The 12,048-nt window shown below is 39.6% G+C and overlaps 1 protein-coding gene across 1 annotated transcript in view; it reads right to left on the bottom strand.

The window, feature by feature from the left end:
• Positions 1 to 7,548: 7,548 nt before the first annotated feature.
• TGFBRAP1 (transforming growth factor beta receptor associated protein 1) overlaps positions 7,549 to 12,048 on the bottom strand; it is a 1,222,189-nt gene continuing 1,217,689 nt past the window's right edge. Inside the window, exon 11 of the mRNA XM_044070999.1 lies at positions 7,549 to 9,695. Coding sequence (XP_043926934.1) covers positions 9,510 to 9,695 — 186 coding nt within the window. The 3' untranslated portion in view covers positions 7,549 to 9,509. The remainder of the gene's footprint in view (positions 9,696 to 12,048) is intronic.

The following is a 12,048-nucleotide window of genomic DNA, read 5'->3' as shown; positions in this document are numbered from 1 at the left end:
GACTGCCCTTGCATCACTAAATTTACTTACAATGAAGTACGTTACAGGACAGTAAAATATACATCAGAATTAACTCATAAATGTGTTCTTATGAAATAAAAGCCAAATGTTTGTTTGTCTTTTTGGCTTTTTCCCAGTTAGGGGTCCCCCTGCGGAACTCCGGTCCGCTAATGATTGGCAGTAGATTTTTTTATGGTGCCAAGTTGCCAGCCCGACGCCCAACCTTCCATGAAGGCACGCCCATTTACCCATGTCTTTCGAACGCCACTCGACCGTAGGGAGGACATGCAGACTCCACACATTTTATTTATTTTATTTTACATTTGTTGACTGGGACTGTCCGACTGGAGATATGAGTCAAACATATTTACAAAGCCCTCTAGTAGGTACTCACAATATACACAGTGTGTAATAGTATACAAAAACAACAGGTTGCAGTTAGCTATTATGAGCAAGAGATGTGTACAATATTAATTTAAATAAGGCATTGAATAAGCAATGATTAATCAGGGTTGGTACAGGTACAAAGCAAGTGCTCTTTAAAATACTTTTTGAGGCCTTTTTGAAGAGACTTAAAGAAGGTTCGAGGGTAAGGTTTGATGGAAGTGAATTCCAAGTTTTACCAACAACGTTGGCAAATAGGGAGTCGCCGGCTGAGTTAATGGCTTTATGGGGTTGGACCACCAGTTTATTGGATGATCATAGTTGCCTTGAATTACTGTATGGCTTTATAATATTTTTGAGTGCAGCAGTAGTTTCAGAGTGGTACAGAATTTTGTGTGCTAACATAAGCTGATTGAACAAAAGTAGGTTAGGCAGTTCTAGCCATCCGAGAAGACGGAGGTTTTGACAGTGATGTGTCCTATATGTTGGGCCTATGGCAAATCTGGCAATATGCTTGTAACAGTGAGAGAGCTTACTAAGTTCAGTTTTGCTCAAATTGGAGAGTATGGAAGAGGCATATAGAAGGGTAGAGAGTAGGTGTGACTGGGCGATTGCAGTCCTAGCTAATGGAGTTAGAAAAGGTTTGCTTCTATATAATGGGTCAAGCTTCTTATTAATGGATTTTATAGTTTTACTGATAAGCAGATCAAATTTGAGATTGTCCACTATTACTCTGAAAAGCTTAGTATGGTCATCTGGAGAGATAGAGGTACTGTTGTTAGATGTTATGGAGAAGGAAAATGGGGTGGATCTACTGGTGGGGGTAAGGAGGAGCAGTTTAGTTTTGTTGGGATTTAACAACAGACAGTGATCAGAGAGACAATTTTCAACAGTGTTGTGTTTTGTGTTGAGGTTTGCAGGTCTAATGGGGAGGAGGCCGTACAGATCAGGGTAGAATCGTCTGCATATTGAATGCAGGTTGCATCAGGGATGGCAGCATGAAGATTGTTGATGAAGACAAAAAAGAGTAGAGGACCTAGAATAGAGCCCTGAGGGACACCAAGGGTGAGAGGTAGCAGGGTGGACAGTTTGCCCTGCCATAATACAGCCTGATGTCTGCCATTCAGATGGGATAGGAACCACTGAATAGCATGGTTATCTAGGGAGATGAATTTTAGGGAATGGGTTAGTAATTTGTGGTTGACCACATCAAAGGCCTTTGATAGGTCTAGAAATACGGCTGAGATAGCCTGTTGTTGTTCCTATTTTGGAATATGGTATTTGTAAAAGAAAGGAGGGCGGACGCGGTGCTGTGATGTGGCCTAAAGCCATGCTGAGAGTTGGCAAGCAGACCATTCTGAATGAGATAGTCCATAAGCTGCTTATGAATGTACTTCTCAATTAATTTTGCTAGTGGTGAGAGAATGGCAATGGGTCTGTAGTTGGACAGTTTTGTTGAACTTCCACCTTTGTGGAGTGGGATAACGAGATATTTTCCAGATTGAGGGGATAGTTCCATTAGTTAGCATTCTACTGATTAGGATAGTGATGGGGAATGCTATGGTTTTGGCAGCTTTTTGTAGGTACCCTGCAGAAAGGATGTCAGCAGAAAGGGTGGTTGGTTTTAGTTTTTTGATAAGGGGATCAGATAAACATGATAGAGACAGGTTGGAAGTTAAAGGGGGGAATGAGAAATGGGTGTGTTAGTGGTAGAGTTGGAGTGGTTGGGAGTAAGTTGGTTAGCTAAGGACTGAATAGTTTCAGTGAAAAGTTACTAAAGGCAGTGGAAACAGTTTCTGGGGATTTTTGGGTGTAGAGTTTGATGGGGTTGTAGATTGTCCTGGATGAAGAAGTCGGTTAATACCTGCCCAAAACTTTTGGGGATTGTTTCGGTGTTTAAATTGGAGGTTCTGGTAGTTGTGTTTTTTTTTTTGTCTAGCAAAATGATTTTTTTTGTATCATTTCTATGTTGACAATATCTTATTTGGTCAAGGGGGGGCTTTAGTTGTCTGCCATTTGGTCCAAGCTATATTTCTAAGTTTGATTTTTATCTTAGTTTCCTTTGTGATCCATGGAGTAGTATTAGATTTAGTCTTTATAGTACGTGCAGGAGCATGGCAGTCAAGGATGCTCAGGAAATTGTTAAAGAAAGTTACGGCTACATCTAGTGGTAGATTTTTTAGAATTGACCAGTTGACCAATTTAAGTTCGTTTAGCAAGTTAGTAGGATTGAAGTTTTTATTATTTCTGACTGTTTTGTACATAGTCTAGTGGCGGGTTTCTGCCTTATCCTTAATAATATAAGTTACTGAATGATCACTTAGGTCATCGGGGAGAGTCCCAGGTGTATACATGCTTGGATGGCTATTGATAAGTACCCAATTTAAGATACTTTCCCTGTTGGTGGGTTTACTAATGCTAGTGGGAGAGGCTATTATTTGTGTGAACCCAAACAGATTTACATGGGTGACAGGAGATTCAGCTGAGCAAGTGCACCAGTCATTGTTAAAGTCACAAAGAGCAATGGTTTCTTGAGAGTAGATAGTGGATAACCAGTGGAGGATATCTTCCAGAGTGCTCATTTTATTGCCAGGGGAATGTAGACACAGACAATATTTATACTCTTATTATTGTTAATGTGCAGTTTGGTAATGAGGATTTCTGCATTATTAAATGTGGGCAGTTGAACTGGATCGCTATTAACACAATGTATTTTTGTAAAGAACTCCTAACCCACCTCACTTCTTAGCTGTTCGGTCTAATCGGTATGTTGTAGCCCAGGGGTAATATCTCATTATCGGCAGTAGTAGGTTTAAGCCAGGTTTCTGTAAGACACATTATGTCTGGGGAATGAACTGCTAAGAGGCATGCAGGCTGGGGATTTTATTATTTATACTTTGAATTTTCAAGTGAAATGTCAGGAGAGTGTTTGCGGAACTGTTAAGGGGTAGTTTATTGATGGGGTTGGTGGTGTAGGCGCAATTGTCACCAGGTGGAGACGGGCCAGGGTTAGGATGGATGTCCCCATCTGTAACAAGGTTATATTGAAATCTGATTATGAGCTTTAGAAACCTAGGAAGAAGTCTTAGATAGTACTTGTCCCTTGGATTAGATTTTAAGGTTTTAATTGGGTGATGAGGTAAAGGGGATGAGGGTTTGGATGTGTGGGAGATACTTAGGTGATCTAACTTGTAAGAGAAGTCTGGGGTGTTACTTTGACATTTTGGGTAGTGGATTCCATGGTGTTACTGGTTTGTCATAGGCGGTGAGGAGATAAAGGATGAGCATCAGGGGAGTAGAGAAAATACTAATGTTTTTGTTGATGCTAGCATAGCAAGGAGCCTGGCCATTATAGGGCACAGTTTTCAACCAGGATTTGGCAGGAAAGGAAGAAGAAAAGTTGGGTTGTAGAGAGGGAGGGCCATTTGGTGATGCGTGAGATGTTGGCTGGGAGGAAGAAGCAGGGGGAGTGGCTAGGATAGTATAAATTGGGTTCCTATTATATGATCGAAGATGCATTCTTGATCTAACTTGAAAGCACAAAACAGCGAAACGGCATATAAGTGATTTCTTTCCCTGGGAAATAAATTGTTTGGCCGCCTCAGTTACTTTGCCGTTTTTGTCACTGTAGTGCGACCTCGGAGTTGGTATATTAAAGTAGGGGGGATGTGGGGTCACAGCTCCCCACTTTATGTAATGTTTTAAAGTTTTGTTTTTTTTTTTGTTTTTTTTGTGGAACAGCGATTTTTTTTTTTAGCTGTTCTAAGTGTTCGGGATTGTAAGCTTTCACTTACATGGGGTCGATAAGTTCGCTGATTTAATATGTTGTGTCTTTCGGCTTATCCCGGTTAGGGGTCGCCACAGCAGAACTCCGGTCCGCTAATGTTTGGTAGTGGATTTTTACGTGCCGAGTTACCAGCCCTGATGCACAACCTTCAACGAAGGCACACTCATTCACGCATGCCTCCACACAGAAGACGCTCTAGCTGAGAATCGAACGGGACAACGTCTTGCTGTGAGGCGACAATGCTACTGCAGCACCACTACTGCGGGGAAGTTCGCTGATTTAATATAGACCCTATAAATTTAACAGTACTGAGGTCGGGTGGAACTAGGGGGCAGGGTGGGGTGCAGAACGAGCCCAAGCACAGGGAGGGTGAGTGGAGCGGGGCTAAACCGGACCACAAGATTTATACAACAATTAAGTAAAATCTAAGTTTATAATGGGGATGTAAGTTAGTTGCCTTACTACATTTTAAAGATGGCTGCCAGAGGAGTGGGTATTGATATAGCCTTCTATGAGGTTGGCTCGGGGAGGAGGAAGCAATTATCAGTGTGAGATTGGGTGGTTAGAATTGGTTGCACAGCCATCCCTGCAGGAGGGAGTCCAAAAAAAAAACAATCAGGAGCTATGTTAGAGCTTTTCAGCTTACAGAAACCAAATGTTGCTAGCAAGCTCTTTAAGGATGAGTAGAGCTAAAGGACTTGGGACTGAACTAAAGGTTTGTTTTGGAATAGTTTTAACCTTAGACTCTGTAGCTCACCTGTTTGCATACAGAGGGAATAAAGAACTTGTACCATTAGTAGAGTATGTTCCTACCTAGTGGTCGACTTCATTAAAGCTCTCCAAGTTGGAAGCTGAATGGAACTCAATGCAGCTGTGCTCACCTCACAATGATAGTCACAAAATAATAGAAAATTGCTAAAAACAATTTAATGACATTCACCTAAGAATTAATTCTACTGGAAGGCTTGCGTATAAAAGTTGCGATTTCCCAGGGTTGATTTGAGCTTTTGCTGAAAATTTGCTTCAGAATCGAAGGTGGGAGGGTGCAATTCTGAGGCTTGTGGATGGCCCAAGCAAACTAATAATTAATTCTACAGGAAGGCGTGTGTATAAAAGTTGACATTTCCCAGGGCCGATTAGAGCTTTTGCTGAATATTTGCTTCAGATGTGTGGGGGGAGGGTGCGTGATCCCGAGGCTTATGGATGGCCTGAGCAAAAGTGAGCACAGACAGCATACTAAGGGAAGCTCCTGCAGGTTGGGACTATACTACAAATATAACTCTTTTTTTCAGGAAAAAGTGTTACTTTTGTCATTTAAACGGTATGGCAAAATACGCATATTTTGTTTGTTCTCACATACATGCTTGTATCTGAGACTTTGCTGTCTGCTCTCCCTAATTGTTATTAGGTTATGCTAAATACAGTAAATATGAATTTGTAATAACTTTACAGGCAGGCTTGTCATGCTAAAGTCTCTGAGGTCACGAAGAATCAGACTTGTTCAAACAACAACAAAAAATGTAGTATAAGGCTGATGACCCAGGAGTCGTATCTTGATAATTATATAAGAATATCTCAAAACACTTGTGAGCTATTGTAACTTATAGGTACAGGGTTAGAATTTGAGACTGAAAGCCAATTTACTTTCTGTATTCTGTCCTGCATTCTAGAAGCAAGGTTTTTATTTGACATGTTTCCTTATGATTTTGGCACTTCATGATTTGTTTTAATTCTTAATCAACATAAAGGTTTAATAATATGCATGGCTACAGCCTGTTCCAACCATTTCTGTTTAGTTCAGGCTCACGGTATGATACTTAGAAAGTGACAATTAAGGAATATAATATTCAAACTCATTACTTACTTCTAACAAACAAGGTACAATTATTATAAGGTAGCATGAACAAAACAGAAGTAATGATTGGAAATATATAAGTAGAACTGTTGAAAATGACTAAGATTTTGTTACAGCATGCCTACTTTTCTGCTTGATACAAAGATGAAGAATGAGTACTGCAGTACATGTGCAAACAGCATAAGTAGCATTTACTAAATAAGCAGCATTAGCTGGGTTTTGTTCAATACTTGCCAGCAAGACTGGTCTAATGTAATGAAATAAACTGTGCAGCAATAAGAAATTGTTGTGCATGCAAGTGGCACAGAAGAAAACTGCTGAACCATTACCATTCTTTATACATCAAGGCATGTTTTCGTGCACTGCCTAACTAGTTAAAATGGCCATTTGTTATAAAGCCAAGTAAACAGTTATGGGCTCTACATATGCTGAAATGAGCCAACATTACAAATCCTGCATCATAACAAAAATATACAGACTCTATTCAAAATATGAAAACATTTTGATTGTTCACAGACCTGCAAATGAAACTCCATGGAATCAACCCAATTTACTGGTTCAATACCTGAGGTAGGCCACATAACTGAAGCGACTTAAAAATGAGTTGAAATATTAACTGGTACACATACATGTAGAGTTCTTTAATAATCCTACTATGTGAATAACATCACATGGCACAAAGTACACTATTTAATTGACTCTGAAATGCTCCAACTCTAATTAGAGATCTCAGATGTGTTAATTTTTTTATCTGTTGTTAGCTCTTTTTGTGAAAAGGTGATTTTGGCAAAATACAAAGGGGCAATAAATATCAACTGTACTAAATGTCTTAAGAGCACCTTAGCTGCTAAACAAGGAATGTCATGTCACTGGGTCAGCACGAAATTATAAAGCCAAATATTTTCCACATAAGTTAAATTCAATACAAATGCCATTACTTCAACACCCTAGAAAAACATGAAGAACGTGACCTGCTTTTCATTATGTGGATATAACAGTATGCACACTACCATTTACTCATGCTCTAGTCCAACACAGCATGATTAGTCTTTACTTGCTCAGAAGTACACTGAAATCACTGCCACTTTCACTAAACAAGTGCTGAATGGCAAAACTATAGGCTTTTGTTTCATCCTCCTTTCACACTAGAAAAATAAACTTTCTGCAATTACCATGCAGAACACTAGCAAAGAATATTAGGGAAAGGTTAAATGCCAGCAATCTCTACCTGACAAAAAAGATTAATCATTATGTTAAAGCTTTTTTGCATTCTGCAACGTCTCTACTGAAAAATTAAAAGAATACACATTGTGATTGTGATGTGTTCTAATAAAAACTGCCAAAGTAAATATTTTGTATTTTTAAACACAATCAGTTATTTCATTTTGCCTGTTTGCTCTCTAAAATGTTTGTCCAGAATAAGATAAGATAAAAATCAATTTAAGTACTGTACTCAGCAGTTTCACATATCTGAAACTAAGGGTTTTCAAAAAAAACATTTAGAAATATAAATGGATGCAGAAACTACTAATATGATATTGTTTTATTTCCATTTCTCCTCATACGTCATCAGTTCTGGTGAAGCTGTAAATGACTGGTCTTGCAGCAGGTGATTGTTTACCAAATACTTGTGAAATCCAAGGAATGACTTATTGAACAACAAAACTATGCATAGTACATTTGCTACAAATCAGTGGACAAGAAACCATAATGCTGAAAATGAACATGTAATATGTAATATTACATACAAAATATATTCTGTATAGTTGAGTAGAACTGAACATGCTTGTATAATAACCACTGAAGGACCTTCATTGTCTCTGTTGCAGAACACCTTAACAAAGGGCAAATGCCATACAAAGAAAATATCTGCAAACATTACAGAAACAAGCTATAAAATATTTTCTTTGTAAACATATGTGAATAGATGCAATTAGGGAGGCAAGATCTGCTATGCCATATGGATGATCATGCAAGAGAGCTGAGAAGAAATTTCCTCCTTATCTGTAGCTGCTTTTCAAAATTTTGCCTTCTCCAAAAAGACCAGAAGCAGTTTGGTGAGCTTTTATGTTGCAATGATTTATGCAGGAAAATAAATCTGGAAGGAATGGTAGGGAGTAAAACAAAGAGGGTATACCGCTAGAACAGCCAGTGCCTCCTTAGACAGGATAGAATTTGGATCCAGCCAGTGCCTCCTTAGACAGGATAGAATTTGGACCCTAATATTTATATCAGTCTGAAGCTGGCCATCTCAGCAACCATGATGAACAGATGACCATAAAAAGCCACCTCCTCTGCACCCCATATTGGGGAAACACAGGTACATATTAATTTGGCCTAGCAAAATTCTTAACAGTGGGATACTGGCACTAGTTCCTTCCAAGACTGTTCTCTGGACACACTGCCAAATGACCAATTGATTTGGTGACTTTAACCTTAATGGCTAAACTTTAATAAATGCAAGGCTATGTTCACTTCCTTCAAAGAGTGTTGTGGTATATCTTTATTCCAGACTGAGTAAGCAGTGAAGGCTTTCCACCATTCTTTGATAAAGTAATTCAGATGTAAGCAGTATCAATTCAATGTCTTAAAATCAGTATTACTCTTCTGTTAATCAAATGTCATTACCACATCTCTGGAACGCAAACATTATTATTTCTTTAGTCATTACTGTAAGGTTGGACAGTGATTCATTTCAATATTTTGAATTAATAAGTTTATAGATCTACTGTTTAGCATAATATCATGCTTATTAACTTTCTAAAGTAAATCTGCAACCACAATCATCATATCTGCAAGCTACAACGGTTTCAACTCTCATGAAGCAGGTGATAACCAAATTCCATACTATATATTATGCTAACAGAAATTAATATGTGTTTTATTGTTTTTTATAAGTTCAAATTACATATGGAGAAAATGGAAAAATGTTCTCATCAGAAATGATAGCTGAAAGGATGGCTATGGATTATGTATAGTCTTGCTTCCAGTATGGCACTAAAGAGGGATTTGTCATTCATCTCAGTCCCACACCTTTTATATTTTGTTAACAGTAGCGCAGTGCCTAGACTGTTCATAACAAGGTAGACAAAATCTATAAAAGGTTACCATTTTATCCATTTCACATTTTATGCAACTTGTTTTTCAGTGCAAAATCTGAGCCTCAAAGCCTCCTTAAAGTTGGCAGTTCTGGTAGCTGATAAACGCTGTTGATCCTTTTAGAGCATGTGGTCATTTTTGATCATTAGTATACAGATCAGAATAGCAGAGAGAGATTTTTTTTTCAGTTTATATTGCTTGCTGCTTACACATGTAGAAATATACAGTTAAGAGTTTCTGACATTTATATAAAGCTGTTCAATAATTGCAGAAACTGTATCTTCAGAGTTTCCATTATATAAAAGAAATATTCTCTCTGTTTCCACTGTGGACTGTCTTCAGGAGACAGAATGACGACGTGCTACATGCTGCAAGGAATTGTCTTCATGTCTGACTTGTACAGGTTGAAACACTGGCAAGAATAGTATTAGTTCGTCTGCTGGCAGCACAGTGAGTATGGACAAGACTGCCATTAGGATAGTGGACAAATGCAGGTTCACTGAATGGTTTACAACAGATCTGGCAGGTCTTTTTGTCTGATAACCGAACAGGATTTCTTGTCAACTTCAACTGCAATATAAAAATAAGATGAGCAATGTGCTTTCAAAAGACAGCCATATCACCCTACAATTGAACTGCAAACTCAAACAAGTCTAAGGTTTAAAAAAAATCAATGTCTTATGCAAGAATGCCTTGCTAGTTGTCAGCAGCAATGCCTAAATCATGATTTTCATCAAGCAAGTTTGGTCAATGTGCTTACATTTAAGAAGCTCAAATACTTGCTTGTTTACTTTACCTCTCTGAATTCTGTTAACTAAGTAGTCACTGTGAACCCAGTATGAGGCATACTTGGATTTTTATAAAAGCATCAGGCACCATCACACACAAGAGCAGTAGAGTAAAACTCATTCAACTTGATAGCAACAGGTACATCAAAAGATTTAAAAAGTGCTTTACGGGAAAATGGGGAAAAGACAAGACACAAAAAAATGTTACACGTCTTACATAAGGTTCATTGGTAGGCACACACTTGTTTTGGGTGTCTCTCTCTCTTTTTTAATAAAAATAGGTATAAAGAATTACGGTTAGAAGGCTACTGTATCGACTGCAAACTGATAAATGTAAATGCCTCAACTAAAGATGCAAAAATACTTCACGGCAGCTTGTAACTATATCAAATGTAACAATAGTCAACAAGTTTTTGAAGCGGTAAAATAATGCTGAATGTCAAATTTTTCATCATTGCATTTCATTAATTAGAAGTTATGTACTCACCATAACGTTCCATCTGAGTAGGTGTATTCATTTGTCTGCAACCTGTGGGTTATGGATCCGATATCGGATCCGAACCGGCATGGTTTTCCAGCTATGGATCCAAGCTCTCAGCTCCTCCCCTCACCCATAATGCCCTGCTCTACCCTCATGACCTCAGATTGAGTTTGCCAACAGCAACAACACCCTGAAAAGGGTAACAGATAATATGCAGGAAACTGAAAGGCCAGAGGGATAGGAGGGCGGGATGGTTGCAGACAAATGAATACACCTACTCAGATGGAACGTTATGGTGAGTACATAACTTCTAAATCTGAAGTAGGAGATTCATTTGTCTGCAACCTGTGGGACAGAGTCCCCAGCTACCTGAATCTTGGGCGGCCATCATGGAAGGATATTCCGGAGCACCGCGGAGCCAAATGATGCTCTACCCCTAGATGCAAGATCCAACTTATAGTGGGAGATAAAAGTATGAGATGAAGCCCACGTGGCTGCAGCACAAATATCATCTAGAGGAATCCTAGCCTTGAAGGCTGCCGAGGTAGATACTGACCGGGTTGAATGGGCATGAACACCCTCCGGTCGGGCCTTCCTGAAGCTTGATAAGCCAATAAGATGCACTGTGAAATCCAGCGTGACAGAGAAACTTTAGAAATTGGCTTGCCCAAATTAAATTTTGCAAAGGAAATAAACAACTGGTCGGATTGCCTATGACCAGCCGTCCTGTTTAGATAAAATCTAAGTTGCCTGTGGACATCTAATGAGTGAAGCTTATATTCACCTTTGTTCTCATATTTAGGGAAGAAAACAGGGAGGTTAATGGACTGATTAATGTTTGCTTCAGAAGCGACTTTAGGAAGGAAGGACGGGTTGGTCCTGAGGTAGACACGGTCCGGATGAAATACCAAGTAAGGAGGTTTAGCTGATAAAGCTTGAAGCTCAGAAACTCTCTTGGCGATGTAATGGCTACCAAAAGGCTGTCTTGTAAGACAAGAATTTGAGATCCACCGTAGCCGCTGGTTCGAAGGCGGTCAAGGCCTGGAGAACCAAAGAGAGGTCCCAAGGAGGAACCACTTGTTTTACAGGGGGCCTGAGAAGAAAAGTACCTTTAAGGAAAATTTTACACAACTTGGCTGACATAAGAGGATTAGAGTCATGGCCAATGTGATAATGAGAAATTGCCGCCAGTTGTACTTTGACTGTGGAACTGCTGGCACCATCATTAAAAAGAGTGGTTAGAAAGTCAAGCACTAAGGGGAGAGGGACCGTGAAGGGATTCAGGCCTTGCCGCTCCGCCCACAAAGAAAACCGTTTCCACTTGCTGCGGTAGACCTTCCTAGTGGACGGTTTATGAGCTGCCACCAGAATTGCCTTAACAGGTGACGAAATACCGGGAGTCCTGATCAAGAGTGGAACTGGAGCAGCCAAGCGGTCAGCTTCAGGTTGTCCAGATTCGGAGGAGGTATGCAGGATGGATGGGATATCAGATCCGGAATGGGATCTAGAATCCAAGGAGGATTCACCGAGTGAGACCTTAGAAAGGGGAACCAGATCTGTCGAGGCCAAAACGGAGCAATGAGAATCATTCTGCAACCCACCCGAGAGGCTTTCTGAAGAACTTGGAGCATCAGAGGCAAGGGTGGATAAGCAT

The sequence above is a fragment of the Protopterus annectens genome, chromosome 5.part0 (genome assembly GCF_019279795.1).
Source record: "Protopterus annectens isolate FY-2018-M chromosome 5.part0, PAN1.0, whole genome shotgun sequence".
NCBI lineage: Eukaryota > Metazoa > Chordata > Ceratodontiformes > Protopteridae > Protopterus > Protopterus annectens.
The sequence above is the reverse complement of the archived record's forward strand: the minus strand, read 5'-3'. Positions and strand labels throughout refer to the sequence as shown.